This window comes from Chelon labrosus (assembly GCF_963514085.1).
Source record: "Chelon labrosus genome assembly, chromosome: 21".
In the NCBI taxonomy this organism is placed as follows: domain Eukaryota; kingdom Metazoa; phylum Chordata; class Actinopteri; order Mugiliformes; family Mugilidae; genus Chelon; species Chelon labrosus.
The window spans coordinates 23,443,612-23,466,813 of record NC_140354.1 but is presented as its reverse complement, the minus strand read 5'-3'; the positions used below and the strand labels follow the sequence as shown (position 1 = coordinate 23,466,813).

At 45.7% G+C, this 23,202-nt stretch overlaps 1 protein-coding gene across 1 annotated transcript in view; it reads right to left on the bottom strand.

Annotated features, from left to right (window-relative positions):
* Positions 1–6,540: 6,540 nt before the first annotated feature.
* Positions 6,541–23,202, bottom strand: part of cacna1ha (calcium channel, voltage-dependent, T type, alpha 1H subunit a) — a gene marked incomplete at both ends in the record, with an annotated part of 101,455 nt that continues 84,793 nt past the window's right edge. The window contains 15 exons of the mRNA XM_084570665.1: positions 6,541–7,842; positions 8,031–8,188; positions 10,422–10,590; positions 10,710–10,850; positions 10,941–11,099; positions 11,637–11,758; positions 13,939–14,017; positions 15,786–15,856; positions 16,696–16,829; positions 18,161–18,270; positions 18,859–19,010; positions 21,155–21,368; positions 21,867–21,956; positions 22,206–22,331; positions 22,769–22,895. Coding sequence (XP_084426791.1) covers positions 6,541–7,842; positions 8,031–8,188; positions 10,422–10,590; positions 10,710–10,850; positions 10,941–11,099; positions 11,637–11,758; positions 13,939–14,017; positions 15,786–15,856; positions 16,696–16,829; positions 18,161–18,270; positions 18,859–19,010; positions 21,155–21,368; positions 21,867–21,956; positions 22,206–22,331; positions 22,769–22,895 — 3,154 coding nt within the window. The remainder of the gene's footprint in view (positions 7,843–8,030; positions 8,189–10,421; positions 10,591–10,709; positions 10,851–10,940; positions 11,100–11,636; positions 11,759–13,938; positions 14,018–15,785; positions 15,857–16,695; positions 16,830–18,160; positions 18,271–18,858; positions 19,011–21,154; positions 21,369–21,866; positions 21,957–22,205; positions 22,332–22,768; positions 22,896–23,202) is intronic.

Genomic DNA, 23,202 nt, shown 5'->3' with positions numbered 1-23,202 from the left:
GCGCATGCTGACGTACTTGCAGCTCCAGAGGTTACCCTCACACCCTCACATGTCCGGCGTTCAGCAGCTCCATCTACAGGTGGACTGATGAATGAACGTCCTGGTGCCTGTGCTCAGTTAAAATGGTGCAGTAAAAACCATGTGAGCTGAATGGATAAACATGAAGGTTCCTCTTTGCAAATGGTTTAAAGATATCAGAACTGGTTTTAGGATTCTAGGAGACTCTTGCGGGGTGGCTCAGAATTAACGCGTTAATCTGTTCATGTTGCAGCTTGAACACTGCTGCTGTTATAGTGTCTGTCCTCGTTTCAGTCCCGAGAACAGGTTGAGGGACGCTGCTCGTCCTCTACTATTTGGACAGGATTGTTTAGCTGATTGGAGTCAGCTCTGAAATGAACACAGCTTGACGTGTTGATCTTCTGATGATCTCTGCATCCAGCTGATCCCGTTTCCACAAAGTCCTTTCCAGCTCCGTTCAGTCTCCATGATCTGATGCTCAGGAAGCTCCTCCTTGCTCACAACAACAATCTGATTCTCTTAGTTCGGATGCTTCCTGTGATTGAGGCGCTGCTCAGTCAGTGACGTTCACATCAGTGGAAGGAAATCTGACCTTTAACCTGATCAGTGACTTAGAGATGGAGCAGAATCTGAATATTCCTTTTTAATTCTTTGCTGGACATAACTTTTCAAATCCTAAAACCTTCAGATTGTTAAAAATATGTCACGTGTTCCAAGATCTCAGACTCATTTAATAATCAAACACTGCCCCCTGGTGGCTGAGGTGCTTCACTACAGAGAGACTGATGAAGATGAAACATTTACTGAAGCTGTAGAAAAGAGTTGTTGGTTTGTAAATCACAGTAAATGTAATGATTAACTGTCAAATGTTTTCTCTGAATTATATATATTTAATTTCTTTTCAAATAAACCATCTCCATAAATCCGACTGTCAAACATACCCCGGACCGTGACTCGTTTAGGATTGAATTAGATTTGTTTTAGATGCTGTAGATTTACCAGTTTCTACATCGGCGAGGGAGGACTGATGGGATGACTGAACACATCCATCATGTTTTAAATCAGCTGACTCTGATGGAGAGTCTTTGTTTTTCATCTTGTCTTTAACCACATTCATCATCACTGAGCAACAAACTGTTTTTGGTCTAGAACCAAAAAATCCAAAACCCCAAATTCTGAATAATCGATGGAGATGTGGCGGCACAGTGGTGTGGTGGTTAGCACTGATGCCTCACAGCCAGAAGGTTCTGGGTTCTAATCCAGGCCGACTGGTTCCTTTCTGTGTGGCGTTTGCATGTTCTCCCTGTGTCTGCGTGGGTTCTCTCCAGGTTCTCCAGCTTCCTCCCACCGTCCAAAGACATGCTGGTTAGGTTCATTGGTGATTCTAAAGTGGCCGTAGGTGTGAGTGTCTCTCTGTGTTAGCCCTGTGATAGACTGGAGACCTGTCCAGGGTAGACCCCCCCTCTAGACCAGTGACAGCTGGGATAGGCTCCAGCCAACTATCCAAAAAGCTTTGGAAAGACGTTTCAAGGGACTTGTTGTGAGTTGAGGTTTAAATAGGAACATGTGTGGCCCATCAGAAAACTTAAAACTTGCTTGGCTTGTATCTGTTAATGACTAGTGTTTGTTAACGTCTAGATACTGACCTGTCGTTGAGGGGGGCAGTCGGAGGCTCCAGTCTCAAGGTGTGAATGGGGTTGAAACCTGGGAAGACCCTGGTTTACAATCAATAGTTAATAAAAGAATGAAAGAAGAAAGCAGTGACAGGAAACGTTCTTACAGCATAACCTGTGAGTGAGGGGATGCATACGTTGATATCTGACTTCAAAAGTATTTCACCAAATTCCATTTAAGCCACAACGTGTTTGGACACTGACGGACCAGCAAAGTATCCCGGGGGGGGACCCATTCTTTGGTGACTGCTGAGAAGGTTTGCAGATCTCTGCATTTCTGATCATGCATCAGCAGCCAATCAGATCCTTCGATGGTTCATTGGTTTTGGCTTCGTGGTGCGTGGACATGTTTGGGATGGAAGCTGTTCTTCTGCTGGCTCTAAAGGAGTGTGTGTGCATCAGTGCGTCAGTTACCGCAGATGTTTGATCAGTGATGTTCAGTGTGTTAAACTCTGCACAAGGTTTACTGGTTATTTGGTCTTTGTCGAGTCAACGTTGGACAGATAGATATATTATCCAGCTGTATTGTTGTTTCTTGTTCCAGGAACCACATGTGCACACCCAGAGTAAATCTACAACCTTTAAGTGAAGAACAAGTCTTTTTGTGCGTTTAAACCGATGCAGCCCAGTGATTAGAACCAGTCAAGGATGACAGAAGCTCACCAACATTATCGTCACAGTGACGTCCAGGGGTCCAGACTCCAGGCAGTCGTAGTCTGCAAAGGATTTTTGGACAAAATATTAAAAATAAATGTTTTATTTAAGATTACGTGGATTCGTCTGATCACATTTGAGCCTCTGGAAACAAGGGGACGTGTCTAAACGTGGCTGTAATGAAATCCTGCATTTTATTTTCACCAGTTTTTCTTTTCACTCTTCAAATTAAAGCTGAACTTTGAGAATATACTCATTAAAGAAGCGGCACTTCAGTATAAAGCACTAAACAATGTGCTTGGATCAAACTGTGCTGATACCAGAATATGGTCCTGGATGATTTATTGTTCAGGTTTGAGTAGAAACGAACAGAAGAAACTGGTCAGGAATTAAAACAAATAAATAAAAATAAGAAAAAAGAAAGAAATCTTGTATTTTTTTGTTTTGTTTTTTAATCGACAGGGAAACATCCTTCAGGACAACGGTTGGTCATCACACAATAATCAGCAACGATACAATATGATAGAGTCCGACTGTGTGTCAAGCCTTCAAACGCCCCCGTCTCCCTCTGTTTCTGGGGGAATGATGGGTGGGGGGGGCTTTAATTATTGCAGACAGACAGAACACATGCACCTCCTCCCCTCCTTGTAAGGCTTGGAGGGGAAGGGGGCTGCCTGGGCCAATCGCTGAAGGAAAAGAAAGATAGAAAGAAAGAAAGAAAGAAAGAAAGAAAACAAGGCTTCTGATTCGTCAAATTCTGTCACAGTTTGAACTCTCTGGAGTCTGGCGTTGTCGTGGAAACGCCACCTTCCGCTGCGAGTCTCCACCAAGAAAACACAAGTCATTACTCCTCCTGTACAGAGCATCCAGGACGAGGCTACCCCTACATAAAATATACATCAGATAATCAGTTTTCATTCTGCCGAGTTTCAGGAGGAGACGTGAAAAAAACCTGGACATTAAATAACGTTGGTCCCGAACAAAACGGAACCGGGCCAGGTTTCCACCTCCCTCCCTCTGTAAAGCTGTATAAAGAGGAGCCGAGTCCTCATACAGTAAATAACCAGCCAGTATTGCATTGGACAGTAAAGAATAGGGTTCATTTAATCAGTATTTGATCAGATACCAATTAAGAAGAGTCCAGTGCAAGTAGGAAGTCAGACTACAAATGGAAACATCTGAAAATGCAAATATCAAAATCTCCAAAAACGTCCAGATGATTCTTTCCCAAAAGTCCTTTTTTTTTTTCTTTTTCTTAAATCAGAGCATGCAATAGTCAAAACTGTTTCCTCAAAAACAGGATTTAAATACTGAGATCCAGAGATCTGTAAGAACAATTATGCAGTCACTCTACCAAAAGTGTGTTGATTAATATGGCGATATGCTTTTTAGATCAGGGGTCGTCAAAGAGGAGCGAGGCTGAAACGGACCGACGGGCCGCCTCCCGTTACTCAGAATCTGTGCAGGAAGAGGATGAGAGAAGCAAGACAAAGCAGATGCACAACATCGGTGCGTTCACATATCGTATAAAAAAAAAACACAATGATCAGGAACCAGAGGAACCAGAGGAACGAGGAACCGTGCCGCGTTCAGAATCCGACATCGCAACTGGAAGAAGACGGACGAGGCAGCTTCACGTCCCGCCTTTACGAGACAGATACGGAACATCTGCATCTATCTCCGTGACTCTGCATCGCTTCCACTAAAGCAGCCGAAAGTGGCTGAGGTCGAAGGCGGCGTTGACCTTTGGCAGAATGAGACCGACGTGGAGAAGTTTGTTTTTTTCTCTTATTTTTTTATTCTGCCCTCTGCATGCATGCTGCTAGGGAGAGGAGACTCTGGGAGAGGAGACTCTGATGAAGGAAACGACGACGACGACGGTGAGAATCTGAACTGACACTGTTTACAAAGGTCTCTGCAAGTACCAAGATCATTTATACATCTGAAAAATAAATAGAAAATCGTCTGTTTTAAAACGTGATCCCATAAAAACAGGACTGAGGACATTTTTGCAAAACTGCTTTAACAGACTTTTTATTTTTTTCTTTACCAGTCTGCAGACACCCTTAGTAATAAATACTTTAAATCCGGTCGGCAATATCTACCAGGATAGATTTTTTATTTATTATTTTTTAACTCTGCACAAATACGAAAAGCTAACCGATCCTCTAGAGATTACGTTACAGCATCAAAGCACTTTGGTTTGCACTCAGATCTCTGAGGTCTTGTGCATGTCACGTGCCGACTGCAGGAAAAGTAAAAGACGCCGTCCCAGCCAGCTGCCTTTGAAAATCAGAGCATGCATCCTTCGTGTGCCAAAACCAGACGGTGCACACGAAAAATGGGGGAACTTGTGCTGTGTCAGAGGAGAAGTATGGCTTGGCAGGAAAACATGGAACAGATGAAAGCAGCGAGGGAGGAAGGCATGGGATGAGACGATGGCTTATTGAGTCCTCGGCAGAGATGCACGTCACTCACGCCTCTGATTTCGCCGTCGGCAGGGTGGGCCTGAGCTTTTTTTTTTCTTCTTTTTTTGGAGAAATCTACAGTACCTAACGCCGCACCCGTGCCGCCACCGCACAAGAACCAACGGCAGCAATGAACACTGGAGATACACATCATCTCATCATCATATAAAAACAGGTTTCTATCACAGAGAGCAGTTCTACAGTATGTATGAACACAAGAGAGTGGCTGCTTTACGTCGTGTGGATGTCACTATATGTTCCACAAGTATATATTATTAATATTATTATTATTATTATTATTATTGCACTCTGGCTACACATATTTAGTAAGTTAGTTTGGTTGTCTTTAGATGTACAGAAACACAAATCAGCTTCAAGTAGAAGAGCGGCTCAGTGATGCTAAAAGCTTTTTTTTTTTAATCTTTAAATGAATAATAATTCATTTAGCTCAGCAGCCCACAGAACCATTCTGCTGCCTGTCATTTATCTGAGCAAATAAAGACATCAAGTCATCATTAAAGGACCCCCCCACCACCCCACCCCACCCACCAGCTCTGAAACAACGGCCAAATTGAAATATAAAAGAGTTAAAACTGTTATTTCTGCAGAGACGTCTGTGGGGGGGGCTGCATCACTGAGCCCACTTCTTAAGACATCAGATACATAGAAATCTGAGACAAAGCTACAGGAACACGCCACCCTCCCTCCCTCCCTCCCTCCATCCCCGCTCTCTTCCTTCTCATTTCCAAAATAGAAAAATAAAAACTCTCTCGCTCTCCTCCGCCTCCAGCGGCCGGCCCAGAGGAGGCTGAGCTCCTTCGCCGCTCTCTCTCTCTCTCTCTTTCTGTCTCTCTCTCTCTGTCTCTTTCTCTTTCTCGCTTTCACGTCAAGAAGAAACGTACATTCACAGGAGGACGACGGAGGGAAAAAACAAGCAACTTGAACTTTAAAATCTGTGTGCAAAAACATTTTAAATCTCTATAAAAATATGTGCATATGGATGGAGCTATTTTTAATCTCACCAAATACAGTATTTTCCTTTATTTACACTGCAACAGATACACAGAGAAAACGAACACTACAGCCCGGCCCTGCCCCCCCCTCCCCCTCTGTCGCTGCGAGCGTAAAAACAACATGGCCGACTTCCATGACGACAGATGTGACGATACTCACACACAGGAAAACACACACACACACACACACACGCGCTCGCTCACACACACACTCCTGCTCCGATCAATGTGATCGAGGAGCAGAGGAGGGGCAAGCAGAACTTCTGTAGAAACCCTGAAGTTGCATATCCCACGACCCCCCATCATCCCCCCACCATCACCACCACCACCACCGCCCCACGCTCGCGTTTCACAAACCCCTTCCTGAAAAGGTCAGAGGTCATCAGCCAGACGCTGCTTCCTGATTGGCTTGCGTGGGTGAGGACAGTGTGTGAAAAAAAAAACTTTGGCTACGGAGTTATGTGGCTTTAGTCCTGGTGCGTCTTTAGTTCTAGTCCCGAGCGCACCGCGTGCAGCGAGTCCTGTTCGCCCGGTCCAGCCTCAGCGGGTCTGCTGTCTTTCAAGTTGGGTTTAGAAAATAAGATCCGATAAGGTCTGTTACTCTGGGACGAGTCTGCACCAGCAATCAATGTCCCTCTCTCCTCAGCACCGTCCCGGCTGAGGTCAGAGATTTAGGACCAAATAATTCACCTCCTGAGTCCAGACGCTCCACGCTCACTGGGCGGTCCTCCGATTCTTTGCACTAAACCCTGCACCGCCCCCCAGTCTGGTGTCGAAAGGGGAGGAGCAGGTGGCCGACTCGGCGTCTGATATGCCGGGCGACAGCCCGCTCATGAATCTGGACTGTGGTTGGTCAAAGGTGAACTGGGGGAGGGGGATGTAGTCTCCTGCATGGGGGGAGTGGCGTGCAGCGGGGGAGAGAGGGTGCGTCGGCGTGAAGACGTTTGGGACCAGAGGAGCACGGGGCTGGATGAAGATGTTGGGGCTGATGGGGATGTGCGGGTGCGTGGGCGTGGACACGAGCGGAGGGGTGTACGTCTGAGTGTAGGACGGGGAGTGTGACTGCGCCGGGACGTGGATGGGCGTCAGCATGGGGGAGTGCGTCTGTGTGTCTGCAGACATGTCCTGTGCGTGTGTGTTTGACTGCGTGTGAGGCGTCAGGTCGTAGGACGGCGTCCTGCGTCTCAGCATCATGCTGCAGTCGGCCAGTTTTGGGGGCGAGGCGATCTGGGGGTGCTCCCTCTCTGAGGGCGGGTGGATGGAGATGCAGGGGGGACTCATCTTCTTCTTTCTGTGGTTGCTCCCGACCGACTGCACCCTCACGGGAAAAGACGGGCCACACCTGTCCAAGCGCTGGGCCCCCTGCAGGAGGTGTTGGTCGTCTCTGGTCAGGACGGCTTGTGGAAGGCAGACCTCGATGGAGTGGCGCCGCTGGTCGTCATAGTGACCAGCTGGCGGTGATGGCGGATTGTCCAGGAAGCCCTGGTTGTCAATACTCAAGCCTTTCCTGAAATCACAGTCCTTCAGTCCTGCCCCGAGCAGACTGAGCGCGCTCCTCGAGGAAGAAGGTGGGAGCGGGGGAGCGGGAGGGGAGGAGGAGGCGGGAGAGCACGGCAAGGCGTAAGGAGAGAGGGAGTGACTGCGGCTGGGCTTCCCCCGGCTCTGTCCTCCCTCTTCATCCCTCCACCTGCGTTGGGCGGAGCTGGTGATGTGGTACACCTCCTCGTCGGCCGGGTCCAAGAGGGAGACCGCGGAGGGCGGCCGAGGCCTCCGAAGGCTCGCAGGGCGCAGGGGGAGACGGGGGGAGGGAGGTGGGGGGAGAAGAAGCGCGGGGGAAGGGAGAGGAGACAGAGGAGGGAGTGGGAAGGCTGAGGGGGAGCACGGGGGGAGGGAGAGGGCTGAGGGAGAGAAGGGAAGAGGAGGCAAAGGAGAGAGAGGAGAAGGCGAGTGGACAGAGCTGGACCTGTCCTGATGCTCAGAACTCTGAGACTCCACAGAGTCCAGTTTAAGTGCCACCTGCAACACAAAGCACAAAAACACCGTCACAGGACACCTGGACGCCTCGTCCCGTCCCCACATGGGCCAAACATGCTCAGAAAGAATAGATTTATTCCAACCAGAGAGGAACCAGCAGGAACCAGAGGGTCAGTCTGTTCTGATTAATAATCTGATTACTAGTGGAACAGGAGCACGGGGTCTCTCACCTGTCTGTGCAGGGCCCGTGGCGAGGGGCTGGGCGTTGGCGGGGCGATGCGGGGCAGGGTGAGGACGGGAGGTAGCTGAGAGCGGACGGGGGACGCGTCAGGAACCTGCAGCAGAGAGCGGCTCTCGCAGGGCTGGGAGTGGACCGACATCACCGAGACTGCAGGAGGAGGAGGAGGAGGAGGAGAGAGAGGAGGAGAAGAAGGAGATGATCACGGGTGACGACGGCCGCGGCTCAGCATCAACACATGCATGTCAGCGCAGGACACATGCAGGGTTAGGCAAATACAAACACACACTAGAGAGAAGTCTTGTTAAATCATCTGAGAGGTCATCAGTACTAAAGTAGAAAACACTTTATTAAGATAGAACGTTTGAGTCTGAGAAACAGAAACTATTTAGTTCATTTATAATAGTCAGTAATATATCAAATACATCAGAATAAAGTGTTTTCTAAATCAATTAGCAGCTGTTCAGAACTTTATTTTTTAGAAGTGAGCTAGCCTGGAAGTCACAGTGGGGTAAAGTTGGTCTGAAGTCTCTCTGTTGGGAACTGATTCTGCTCCGGCACAGATCAGCTGGGCCAGTCAGATCCTTTGGGGGCGGGGCTTACTGTGGTGATGGTTGAGACGTTTAATGAATAAAGTCCAGATGGAGAGTTACCAGACTCTGACACCAGGCTAGCTCTGAGCTGATCGTCAGGAACTTATCCCTAATATCCTGCACCAGATCCTGGTTACAGAAACAGCTTCACCAGCAGGAGTATCAAGGTTTGGATGAGGAGGAAGCTGAAGCCGGGTTTCATTTCTGCGGTGAAACTGTGTAACCAGGGTCTTCTCCTTCTGAACTCACAGGTCCAGTAAACCTGGGAGTTCAGAGTTCAGTAAAACGTGTTGAAAACGTTGCAGCAAAGTCAGAGTTAGATGATAAAAACATATTCATTTAAAACCAAAAAGCTTGAAACAGCAGCGTTTTTTTTTTGTGAGTTTTTGTTTAATTCATACATCTTCTGACTTTGCGGCTCGTCGCCATGGCGTCAAACACTCCTTCTAGTTTAGTACGGAGTCATTTCAGAGCTGAGCAGATGAGCCTGTGTGAAGGTGGCAGAGATTCACATGCACCAGCTCATCCACTGCAGTCGGTACCTTGGGACAGAGCCGGGCCACAACATTAGGCTCTGACTGCAGATAGAACAGGTCTCGTCAGTCTTTTTATTTTACTTTTTATTTCCGTTTCTACTTTTCTACTTGAGATAAAAACAAAAAAAACAAAACACCAATAATCTGATATAACAGTCGTGATTATCATTCTTTAGAGCAAATTCAAGCAAACCTCTCATGTCTCTCATCTGAGTCTGTGCCTCTTTGCTTTTCTAAATCGTACATCCAGATTTTAAACTTCAAGTTCAGCTTCTAACTGTGAGCATCTTGCCTTGTTATCAGAAATAAATAATGTCTATAGTAAGATGATGGATCTGCATCTTGAATATTCTATTTGCATCTCAAAGGCCTCGTTCAGACCAAATATTAACATCCGTCCTGATCTGATTCATGCTATGAGACTCACACTGATCGGAGCAGGAGTGTGTGTGTGTGTGTGTGTGAGCGAGCGCGTGTGTGTGTGTGTGTTTTCCTGTGTGTGAGTATCGTGACATCTGTCGTCATGGAAGTCGGCCATGTTGTTTTTACGCTCGCAGCGACAGAGGTGGAGGGGGGGCAGGGCTGGGCTGTCATGAGTCCAGGTGTGAACACTGATCTGGTCTCTAGAGTCCAGGTTAAACAGGTCCAGGTGTGAACACTGATCTGGTGTCAGTCCACATGTGGAGGTGGTCTGGGACACATGTGACATCCTTCCTTTGGTAGTGTGAACACACAATGAGTCCAGGTCACATTAAAGACCACCTACTCAACAGGGCTGATCTGAGGAAGAGGAGTTTAACTCCTTCATTCAACCACTAGTAGAAATGATCACATGAATCAGTGATGTCTGTTCATTAGTAATGAGAGACTTTTAAAAGATTCTGGTCTTGGAGCTGAGAACCAAACTAAACTAGAAACTAATCTGAACTAGAATCAACTCAGGAGATGATTCAATAGGAGGAGGAGTTTGATTCTGTCAATAATGACGTTTGTAGAGTTTAGAGGCGTGCATTTCTTACATTTATATATTTATTACTAATAAATATAACTGCAAACCACAAACTAGCAGCTGTTAAACTTCCTTCATTTAATCAGGCAGGTGAGTTTAATCAGATCTGAACAAAGATGCATCATAGAACTGTTTAATAGTTTAGTAAAGAGGATTATCAGCGGCTCCTGAACACCCAGGGGACATGCTAAGCTAAATAAAATGAGGCTGATGTCTGATCTTAACATCCTTAGCTGATACGGTACCTGAGTGCTGGTGCTGGGGGCTGAGGTCTACCTCCTCCAAGGGGTAGGGGGCGCTGGCGGGCCGCACGGGTCGGAACATGTAACTGTCATTGGGCAGAGAGTGCATCCTGGATACAGACATCTTCCTGGCGGACAGCAGGTCCTGGTTGTCGTACTGCTCCTCTTCCTCCTGCAGGGGGAGACAGAGACCACGCAGCTCTAATGTGGACCCTGATTCTATTCTACACCCAGAGCTACAGATCCAGCTGTGAGTCTAGGTGCTCATGAGCAAGGCAGGGCCGTACGTACCTGTCCAGGTGAATGTGGACATGGACCAACGTATGTGCCTCCCACCGAGCTGTTGTTGGACGTTGTGCTTTGCCTGCGTTCTCTCTCCATTGCCATTTCCAAGGCGATCTCTGCATCCATCTCTGCGTCCTCTTTAGCCTCCTGCAAAAGTCCACACATGCATGTCCACTTAATGATTGCATTTTACTTCAAAAAATAAAAAATAAATAGGAGTCTGTTTAGTTACTGCACCTTGTTGCTTTCCTCCAGGTGTTTCATCAGCACAGCCACCACCACGTTAACCAGGACAAACTGGGCCATGAGCACAAAGGTGACGAAGTAAATGGGAGAGACCCAGGGCAGGTAGGTGAGACAGTGGATCTCGGTTATTTGACACTCCCTCAGCGTGTCCTGGAACCACAGCAGGGTGCAGACGAGAAAGAAAAGAGAGGGTGAACATCCACAAACGCCTGGCCAGCAGGCCAGAGGATGCACGGAGAGAAATAACCTTGGTAACCATGGTAACGTCACACGGAGGCTCTTTAAAAGTGCAGAAAATTCGAATCACATCATATCACTGCTGCATCCTCCCGTCCCACAGAATTTATGCTTCAGAATCAAACTTGTCACGTCTGAAACCACAGAATCCAAACGTCTGGGGGTTGTGTAAATGGTTCTGATGAAGATATTTAATTTATTGATTTATTTCATTTGAATAATTAAGAAAAACTAATTAAAAAAACTGCTGCCATGTTTATAATTCATGTCATTTAGGGACGATTACATAATATGACCCTGTTATTAAAATCGAGACGTGGACTCTGAGCTACAGTATCTAATTGGTTCTGGAGGTCATGTCTCTCTCTCTCTCTCCCTCTCTCCCTCTCTCTCCCTCTCTCTGTGCTAACGGGATCATCTAGTCATCGTTAAGTGTGTGTGCGTTCATACTTTCATAATCCCGTTCCAGTTGTCCCCGGTGGACACTCGGAACAGAGTGAGGAAGGCCATCCCAAAGTTATCGAAGGTTGCGTGGCGACTCAGACCTTCACACGGGTTGTTCTCGTTGCACTCTGCAATCAACAGACGAACAGAGGGTGATGCTTCTTAGATTTAAGAAAGTACAAACAAGGAAGAAGAAATCCTCAGAGCGACATGTTCCTCGTTTCTTCTTTCCATCTCCAGGAGGAAAGTGAGCGGTTTCAGTGACGGCAGCGTGCAGCTCTGAGCAGAGCAGCTTTATGTAATATAAAGACATGATGTAACATTCATCAGACATGAAAGGAGAGACAGATCCAGATCCTGAGGTCTGACTCGTGGCAAGAGAACAGATGAATTTAAGCCTTGATAAACAGATTCTTTACATTTAGGATCCAGTAATCATCTTATATTCTATCAGCTCTGCAAAAAAAAAAAAAACACCAGCTATATAACAGTCTTCTACTAGAGGCTGCCTCTAAAAGTTAATCCTCATAGATCTCCATTAAAACTTTACAGCAGAAATAAATATGTTTACAGCCTGGTGCATAAACTGCTCTGGTTTATCTTTATTCATGACAACTGTACGTATAGAGACCAGACCAGGGGTGCCTGGTCTGGTCTAGGTGGGTGCTACATGTCTAAGGGCGTATTCACACCAGGAAGGTCCGTTAGTTCACTTGCTTTGGTCCGGACCAATTTTTTTTTTCTTTTTTTTTTTTTAGTGCGGTTCGCTTTCACACTGTGATTAATTGCAACCGGACCAGAATTTATAAACAAAAACACATGTGCTAAGGTCGTTCAGCCATTGGCTGGTAAACGTATAGGCGGGGTAAAGAAGGAAGCCAAATGTCCCACGTAAATAGGCTACAATGGAGACTTTGCGTACTGTAGGTCTACTTGTTATTATGCTAGCAATATGGTTTATAAACTTACAGCTTGTGCTCGAGCGTCAAGACCGTTTGATGCAACATGAGTTTAAACATATCATGCTCGTTATTTTGCAACGGCTCATCTCTACCTAACCTACCTGCGTTTGTTTGCTTCACGTGTCTCTCTCTGTTGTGTGTGTCACTGGGCTATCCTACATTTCCCATAATGCGCGAAAACTACGGGAAACTACGGGAGCTCGTCAAATCCAAAAAGGTAGATTTTTGCAACTTGGGTCGGATCGAGGTCGGGCTGCTTTCACACCATAAAGGAACCGCACCAGGGTTCGGTAGGAACCGCTCCGAGACCACCTCCTCAGCTGGGTCTCGGTCCGCTTGTTTGGTCCGCACCAGAGTTCGAGTGATTGTATTCACACCAGTCAAAAAGGTCCGAACCAAGCAAGGAAACGAACTTGAGTTCGTTTTAATCGAACTAAACAAGGCAGGTGTGAATACACCCTAAGTAACATCCACACCAATGAATGCCAGGTCCACAAGTTTCCCAGCAGAACACTGAACTGTCACAAGATGTTATTCACTTCTCCTGTCGGTGGTCATAATGCTGTGGCTGACCGGTGTATGCACCTGCTTTTTTTTGTATTTGATGGAAGTATTGTTATTACTGAAACAGTAATATCACATATAACAGAGCGGAGCTGTGAATGTCGTTAAGTGTTTGAAAATCAATGTGAACGTCCTGATGCCTCCTGATCTCTCTGAACCAAACCCTCACCACGAGCCTTCAAGCAGCTCTCGAAAGAAACGAATCAGCATTTAAATGAAGTCTGAAATCTTTTGTTAGCAGCTCAAGAAATAAATAAAACGCGGCAAAAAAGAGAGATTTTTTTTTCTTTCCTTTATAAAAATGGAAAACAGACGTGGCTCGGTTTCCCCCAGCGTGCAGAGCAGAGTCGTAATAACATTTCACAGAAAGCCACCTCTTTATCTCAGACCTGTTTTCATTTTGTCTTCCCAGATGTCTTTTTCTTTTTCTTCTTCTTCTTTCTAATCCTCTTCCCTCACACATTATTGCACTCTCAGAGAAAATGAGTCGGCTGGAGCCGGCCCTATTGAGGTGGTGGTGTGTAAATAAATGTGATCATGCAAATGTGAACCTTCCACAACTAAATATATATAACATAAAAATAAAATAAAAAAAACACTGATGTGAGAGTGGAGGAGACAAAGAGAGACAGATGGGGACTCAACAGAGACAGTTGAGGCTGGGAAACGTGCTGTAAGTCGTGACTGTGGTAGTAATGAGCGGATTCAAAAGGCGATTCTGTCGAAGCATGCAGACGAATGTGTGTGTGTGTGTGTGTGTGTGTGTGTGCAGAGCGACTGACCCAGTTTGCCAAAGAGCTCCACTCCCAGAGCAGCGTAGATGAAGAAGAGCAGCATGAAGAGGAGACCAAGGTTTCCCACCTGGAAGCAACGACACAGCAGCGTTAGAGGCTCCTCTGCAGGCTCGAGGCGAGAACGCATCTGGAGCTCCGGGGGAACCGGAGATTCATCTCATTGTGTTTGATTCCGCTTGTCTCACGTTTAACCCTGCTTTAGAAATGTCTGGCCTGTGGGGAAGCTCTCTGTTGTCTGATACATGTGCTGTAAACAATGAGCTGGAGCGTGAACCTAGATGCATTTACGGGATCGGGACCGTCTGCAGGACACCGACTCAAGATGTTATTATGTCCCTCTGCAGCCGCCCTAGGCCTTGCAACGGGATCATCACCCATCACCACCAGCCTCAGGATGCTTTAACATAGAGATCTAGGCTCTAAGCCTTGTTTACATGGAATTTCTGGACAATCTTTAGAGAATCAGGTATGATACTGTATGTTAGACATTTGCAGGAACCTCACTTCTTTTCTGCCAATTATCCCTTCGTTGGCCCTTTGATTTGTTTGCTGACCACCAACTGGAGGGCTCCCACCCTCTGTCAAGTCCCGGCGTCCTACATTACTGTTGCCAGATTAAATACATCAGTCATGCTGGGGTACATTCCCATAGAAGCGTTACAGACCAACCAGAAGACCAACAGGGTCATTTGTTGTGGTCGTTCTTTGCGGTTCTGCAGGTGATTCTGTAGTGGGTTTCTTGGAGAGTGATGTCGTGTCTTTGGGTGGTTCGTGGGCAGCTCCTCCCTTCTCCCTCACCCATAACCTCCTGTCTCTGTCTACTCATCTGTCCAATAAAGGCACAAAGGAATAACTAAACCGCAAGAGAAGCAAGCCATGGCTGATATGGGGAGAGCTTGTGTAGCCGCAGTGTGACGTCTTCTTGGGACGTTCCAGCCTTTCATTTTTATCCACGCCTCCTCAGGCGTTGGTGACAAGGACCGTTAAGCCCATGAACCAGTCAGAGACACTGCCACTGCAAGGCCAGGAGGGAGGGAGGGAGGGAGGGAGGGGGTGCAGAATGATGTGCCAATATCCCCAAAAGCCAAAGCTGAAGCCAGGGTAACTGGACTTTAAGATGCGTTTACTGTGCCAATGATTTTCAGAAATAGCTGAAGGATTTAGATCCGTTGACAGCAGCTGAGAAATGTGCTGGTGAACCCTTGATAAACAAGAGTCACGGTGATGGATGAACTCCACCGTGCGCTCTATACGCCTGCGTCTGCATCATATCATCAGAAGCTAGAAGCTCCCAGCGTGTTGTTTGAAAATCTCTGCGCGCTTGACATTTAGAACGACGGAGGCTGTCGCTGTGTGGACGTCGCGACCTTTGCCGCAGCTGAACTTTGACCCTTAGATTTTTGAGTCATGCAGCAGGACAGAGAGGCTTCCAGAGCATGTGGAGACGTAGCTTTTTATAAACTGTTCCACAGCACAGACTAGTGCAAAAGTAATTTCTGTCTTCACTCAGCCGTGCACTTATATTAACACATTTAGATTTTGTCAAGTGCAAAAATGACATCCTATTGTATGCAATGCTTCTGGCATCTAATGCAGAGTTACAAAGAGAATCAAATGTAGTACACAGCCCACCAGCGTAAAGGTCACAGAAGGAACGAGCAAACAGACACCTCGGGGTCGTGGGATGAATTTTGTAAAACGTGGGAATCAAATATTCATCAGCGGGCATCAATGTTTTAGAGACGTCTATTTGGACTCGTAGCCGCCACTCTGACCTTTTCAGTCATAAATAAACCACAGCTTTGTGTTTGAGGCCTCACTCAGAGCGTGTTTACCTGCGGCAGCGCCTGCATGACCGTATCCAGCAGAGCTCTCATCCCTTTGGCCATCTTCAGAAGCTTCAGCACTGCAGAGACACACAGGAGGGTTCAGTCACAGCCCAATTTAAAGTGGCACCGCACCAGACGGTCAGAGCCAGATGTTTATTATGAGGCGTGTTTCAGCCGAGACAGAGAAGAAAATATACCTCTGCATCACGGGTGTGAAACATACAGCCCAGGGAACAAAAGTGGCCAATAACAGGGTCCAAACTGGCCCGCGGGATGAATTTGCAAAGTGCAAAAGCTACATTAAAGACATTAACTGCAATTTTTCCAATAAAAGCAGCTGCTTTTCCAAGGGTTGACACAGATTTATGTAAGAGTTGTGGACATAACACAACACTGAGACTTTACGTGGAATCTGGTGAGAACTATACATCATTACATGTAAACATTTCATAACATACTTATTCTTCTTTGCACTAAAACAAAGGGAAACATCTGGAGTTGTCGTTATTTATAGGTTGTGTTACTGGTGCAGCCTCCTTGAGTTTAACACGCCTGCTCTACACCACCAGGATAGACCTCCAACCAGTCAGAGACATTTAGTTGTAAACTAATTCAACTCCCTAGTGCTCAGATGATGACTGTTCGTCACATAAAACCCCACCCACATGATTTGATTGGTCCAGAGCATGATAAGTTCCCGTAGCAGGGGTTCTAGGTTAGCATTGGAGCTAAAACTACAGCACGGAAGAATTTACAATAAAACATAAGAAGAAGAAGAAACATTTGAGCCTGCTCAAGGCATGGATGCCAAAGTGAAAGTGCTGCTTATTCGCTCCACCCTCACACATTTCAGTCTGGTGACCCTCCAGTCTCAGACCATGACTCTGGTAGTTGTACAGAATACGCATGTGTCTACCTCGTGCTATCCTCAGCACTCTCATGATCCTCATGATGGTTGGATTTATGGGCAGGGCCGCCTTCATCTCCAGCTCCTCCAGTGTGATGCCCATGATGGACAAGGCCACTATAGCTACATCCAGCTGGTTCCACCTAAACATTGATCACACACAACAAGACAGAGTTATTACCATAGACGGTACAAAGATGGACGGTGGAACAGCTCCTCTAAAGTGAAGCCAAAGCAAGTAGAGCTCCCCCTGGTGGCTGGCTGCAGTAAAGGTTGTAAGCTCCACCTCCTCCATGTTAGTGGGCGGGACTTGGGATAAAACTAAAACACTATAATATGAGTCAAATACATTTTCAAGGATGGTTTCTGTCATTTTAAGTAGTTAATATATTGTTGATGCTAGTTTGTTAGAAGCAAGATGGCGCCGCCTGTATTCCCGGGAAAATAGCATCAGTTTGGCCAATGACAGGAAGTGGAGATGCATTGTTCATATTTATATACAGTCTATGGTTATTACCGGGACAGGACGTACAGTAGGACCCATCTTTTGTTATCTAAACTACAAAACAGAAACTTGACTTTTTGGCCCTGGAACAATAAAACCTGTTGCCTTGTCAGTGCTAGAGGACACAGAGGTCATAGTTCAGTATCTAACAAACAGTTCAGTTAATTTAGATTAGACTGTAATACAAATAGTTCAGTTGGTCCGCCACATGCAACACCAGCCACAGGTTTTTATCACGGCCTGTCTGTTTGACAGTCCCTCCTCTTTGGAGAAATAAAAATAACCAGATGAAGAGACTGAGAACTGCAACTATTATATAAAACTAGTCTTGGCAAAATTGACCTTAATTTGCAGCTGGAAAAAAAAGATGATTTATCGCAGCATATGTTGTAGATAGATAGATAGATAGATAGATAGATAGAACAAGTTGGAATCCATGTGGACAGCAACGTTGGAGACGTGGAGACATCTTGGTCGTCTTCTTCTACTCTACACATTCAGCTTTGTCAATAATGTTGAAAACAATAACACGTTCTTCTTCTTCTGTTCTATTTCCAGTAGATTTTATTCTGCACAGCAGCAGAACCACTTTATAAGTTTCTAAAGCAGAGCTGAGGGTGAGGGAATAAATAACATACTGATGCATGTGAACACTAGGTCTATTTTTTTAAGCCTTTAAAAATTTAAAAGCCAGAAGAAGAAGAAGCAGGAGATGATGTAGTTGTGCTGCTTCCTGGCTCTCTGCAGGTTGTTTAGATGAGGCACTAGACAACCCATTAATCTCTATAGTAGAAAAACTTAAGAGTTTGGGGCACAGACACAGATGAATACAGCGACCACACAATCTGTTCAACACACAAAGTCAGCGGTCTGCACACGAGCTGGAGTTGTTCATCTCTAATTTACTCAGCATCATTTATGGTGATGAGGAAACACAGAGTAATAAATAACAGCCGTCCAGCCTGTTACCTGTCCTTGAAGAACCTGTGTATGCCGAACGCCACCAGCTTGAGCAGAGCCTCGATGACGAAGATGATGGTGAACACGTAGTTACAGTACTTCAGGATCTCGTTTAAATACTGAAAACACACACGTACACAGAAACACACTCAGTACTTCATAACAGATACATGTTTTATTGGTGCTGTTCTACAAAACTGTAAATTATTATTATTTAGAAGATATTCTATCCTATGTTTTATACAGAATTTATATTTTTAAACTTATTCTTAATCTTTGTATTTATATAACTCTATATATGAGACATATATTAACATATACACACACAATATATCTCAACCGTCTGATATTTTATGTACTTATCTACTATATGGTCTTATATTACACCATATTGTCATATCCTTGTGTATTGGATATAAACTGTTTTATGCATTTTTATCTTATTATAGTTTTACTTTTCCTTGTGATTCCTCCTGTACTGATGCTACTGGATAACACATTTCCCAGAGGATCAGAAAAGTGATCATCTATCATCTACTTATTCTTGAAAAGCAACATAAAGAAACTTTTAAGATTAAATAAACCGTTTAAAGTTTGCATCTTTCTGCAATACATTCCCTTCAAACTTATAAAGAAAGTAAAAGTATTAGAGGACAGATGTACGTGGAGAGAACCGGCATTTCTTCGCTGGCTCGTTCACACATTACCGATGGCTGCTGGTAGTGCTCGATGCTCATTGTGAAGACGTTGACGCAGATGATGAAGGTGATGAAGAGGTCCAGGTAGTGGCTGGTACACAGTGTGTGGATGGACAGGCGCACGGGGGAGTAGTCGGCGTAGTACGGCCTCTGTTTGGCCTCTGGAGGACACAGACGGAGGAAGAGGAGAGAGAGACGGATGACGTAAACCTGTGAGCAACTCTGCTCTGCATCTGGAATCGTCTGAGTCCAGTAGTGTGCACAGTGAGGTTGAAGGGCAGAGGGAAGGCAGCCGGCACCGTCTCCTAATGCTCGTGCCTCATTATGACTCATTTTACATCTTGGAGCCGATTGATTGTAACGTTAATAATAATCGCCCATGTACCTCTGACGGTCTGTGCACGCTGCTGCTTGGGTGGCATGTTTTAAGAAGAGAGGACATGAGAGTAACAGGTGGACTCGTCGGATATTTTAGGGTTTTATACTTTATAGTTCACAGTTAACGACTCATCTAAGTCACCAGGATTCACTGACGGCACGGTGCACAACTCCAGAAGGAGGATTTGTGTGTTTGGGATGCTACAGACTGGAAGTGCATGTTGAAAACACACGATTCAAGGCAAAACTAAGAAAGTGTATTTATAGTCCTGAAGTCAAATAAAGTTGCCCCGCCCCGGCTTATTGTGGCGACGGACAGAAGATTAGCAGGAGTCATCTAGAGCTGAATTAAGTTTCAAATGGCTCTGATTGGCTGGAAAGGAATATTTATTCTGTTTATCAACTGAAACACGCCTCATAATGAAATCACTGGACTCATATTCTAATAAGAGGCAAGTCCTATTAGTTTAAGTGTCAAGTTTAACTAGATATATGGCAGCTTTGTGGTTGTGTGCACGTCGTCCTCAGATGAACTCACGTCTTAAGGTCACTGCTGCTGTTGGGAAAGAACAAGGTCTCTGTGACCCACTGATAACATTAACATTTAAGCTCAACCCTAGTGTCGGGGATGGTGGCGTCTCTGGGAAGATTCTCTGTGACGTCAATAAAACATCTGGGTTTTGTTTCTGAACCGTGAGATGCGTCCCTGTTTTCTAAACGACAAACTGAGCTGGTTAAAAGCTGCTCGTCTCCTTGAACACACTGTGTACTCACATGTCCACGCTGATGGTTTTGAGTGCGTGCATGTCGATGGCACCCTCCATGAACACCATGCCCTGTCTACCTGCTGCATGCTCACATGCCTGTGATGTCAGTGGTTCAGAGGAGGGGGAGGGGGAGAGGGGGGCGGCGGCGCAGGGAGCGTTCAACAACTTTTCACAAATGAATTATAGCTGCGTGTTCCTGAGCAACGACTCGTTCATATTAATATTAACGCCCACGCTGTCTCACCGTTTTGAACTGAAAACTTTTAGATTGAGAAGTTTGCTGTTGAACAACCACTGGAGCCTCTTCTCTCTACAGGAGCGTTCTCAGGAGTCTAAAACTACATCGATGAGTGAGTTTGAGCTGATTCTCTGCATCATGTTCATCTGGATGTTGATCAGTTTTAGACCAGTGAGATAAAATGAAAAGAGCTGCTCACACCATCCCGTCATTCTGCAGACGGACGTAAAAGTCAGTTTTTGACTTTTGCAATAGGTGGTGTGTTTCTGAAGCGTGTGCCAGCGTGTACGGTGAATTCAACAACCAGTAAATAATCTCTGTGTGTAACTTAACATCTACACCGACGGCCGAGATATTTCCAGGTGTAGCAGCCAGAAAACGTCTGCTATGTTTCTGAGTCTGCCAGTCAAAGCACATTTACAGGAAATGTCCTTCTTCTTCTTCTTCTTCTTCTACTCGTGTCCAGAGGCGTCTTAGGGTCAGGGGGTGTACATGCACTTGGAGGGTGGGAAGAATGGGGCGGGGATGGGGATCTGCATTTCACAAATGAAAATTTTGCTGGTAAAATTTAGAGCAACCACTGATTCCTTTCACATGCAGATACTTTTTGGATACTTGAAGCATTTTAGATTCTTTTTCCACTAACTGGTGGCGGCTAGGTTAATCTGGGTGATTTCCATGCAGTGTTAGGGGAAGTGTTGGGGAAGGGCTGCAGTCATGCTCTCACATGCATCAGACTGACGTAGCCCACGGCCTCGGACAGCGATCAACCGGTGAGCTAGCCAGTCTTTCAAACTCTTCTTGTGTTTTAATCTAAATACATATCCCTGTTTTCTCTCTTGGTCATTCCCGTTCTCTCTCTCTTTTTTTTTTTTTGTCAAGCTCTGAAAGCAGGCAGTGCTCAGAAAAATAGACTACCGACCAGCCCCTCCATTCTCCTTACTCCTGCGCTTTTTCTCTATCATTTTGAGCCTCTTCTCTTCCCGTAGGCGGGCCTCCTCCTCCTCCTGGTCCTGCCGGCACTTGTGGAAGTTCTCCACCACCACGCCGACGAACATGTTCAGCACGAAGAAGCTGACGATGAGCAGGAAGGAGATGAAGTAGAGCAGCATCCAGGGGTTGTGGTTCCTGACGGGCTGAGAAGAGAAGACCGGAGAAGGAGTTTGTAGTTCAGAAATGATCCCATAAAAAGAGCAGGACCATGTGAACTCCTTCCAAACTTTGCTCAATGTAAAGAAGTTGCAGCATTTTCAAGAATTTCGCTGATCATATCACAAATAAAGATTTCAGAGCTTTGCTTTCTGGTGATTTGATTTATTATGTAAGACACACCACTGCAGAACAGTCCTGCATCTGATGACGGGAACAAATCTCCTGAACCTAGAAACTATTATTACTGCATCACTGTTTTACTACGCTGTTAAAGAAATGTTAATTTAATCATTTGCCCTCAGGTGTATTTGAGAATTTTACACATTTGTATACAAAGCATAGTTATTATAAGATCACATATTTTATTTGATTACCAAACAGCTTTAGAAAACAGTTTCCTATATTACATTCTGAATCGTGTCGTATCTAATAGTTTGTGTGGCGTCCCAGGAGAGAGGAGGGCTAGTGTGAATCCTGATTACCTGTTGGTCAACTCCCACCGCGTCCAGTCCGTCATACATGATGTTGACCCAGCCGTCCTTACACGACAGCACGAACAAAGACATCAGAGCCTGGAGGGGAAGCAGAAACATCCCATGAGCTTAACATCACTACAGGTCTGTGGTGGTTAGCGCTGATGCCTCACAGCCGGAAGGTTCTGGGTTCTCTCCAGGTTCTCCAGCTTCCTCCCACCGTCCAAAGACATGCTGGTTAGGTTCACTGGTGATTCTAAATTGGCCGTAGGTGTGAGTGTGTAACGTAATCTACTGTCCCTCATCACTTTAAACCACCAGCCTCCTCCTCAGTGTGCTGATCAGTACCTGAATCAAGTTGTCAAAGTTGTACTTCCTTCGTATCCAGCGGTAGTTGGCCTGCAGACATTCTGACTTGTTGGTGATGTTCTTGGTGTCCAGGCCCTCACAGTGGTAGAACTTCCCTTTGAACAGCTGATATGAGAGAGATGAAGAACGTAAGGTCTGCAGGGCTGTTCAGCTGTCATTTAAACACCATCTCAATTGCACTGCTGCTGTTTAAGCATCTGCCTCTTAATGCAAAGAATAAAAGGACGTTTCACTGAGCACATTCTTATCAGAGTTTGTTCTTGAGAGGTTGGCTAATAGCTGGCCTGGAGGCCACGTGGTTCCTTTTCACACTTAACCTAATTACCGTTCTTTCAAATCTCACACTCTTTAGGGAGAAAATCTTTTTGTTCGTTGGGCATTCAAGACATTTCCCGTTCCTTTAAGGCTCAATCACTTACACAGCTGCTCAACATCGCTGACATTTAAGCTTCTAAGGGTAAAACGCTTTGTTCTCCAGCTTGGTAATAAAGCTGAATCATCAGTGCAGGCTCATATAGTCTGTGTTGTGGCACAGTGATTACCTGGACCCCCAAGATGCCAAAAACAATGAAGAAGGCGCAGCAGATCAACACAATGTTCCCGATGGGTCTGAGAGAGGTGATGAGAGTCTCTACAACCAGCTTCAAGCCCGGGGCTCGGCTGATCACCCTGCAGCACACAAACGAACATTTTTAACCCGTTATTGGGGATTTATGTGTCCATTTCTGCTTAAAATGACACAAAACATCATCAGATTTCCCTACGTGTCCTGAAAGGAGACAAAGAGAACCCTATCAAACAAATGAAACAGAAATTTGCATTTATTTATTCAAGAAAATCTCTGCTGCTTGTCACTAAATGTTTCTGGTAACTGCTGATCAATGGTCTACAGCAGCTTGGAGGAATTTTAGCCCATTCCTCAGAACAGAACCACTTCAGATCTGAGATGTTGGTGGGTTTCCTCACATCAACTGCT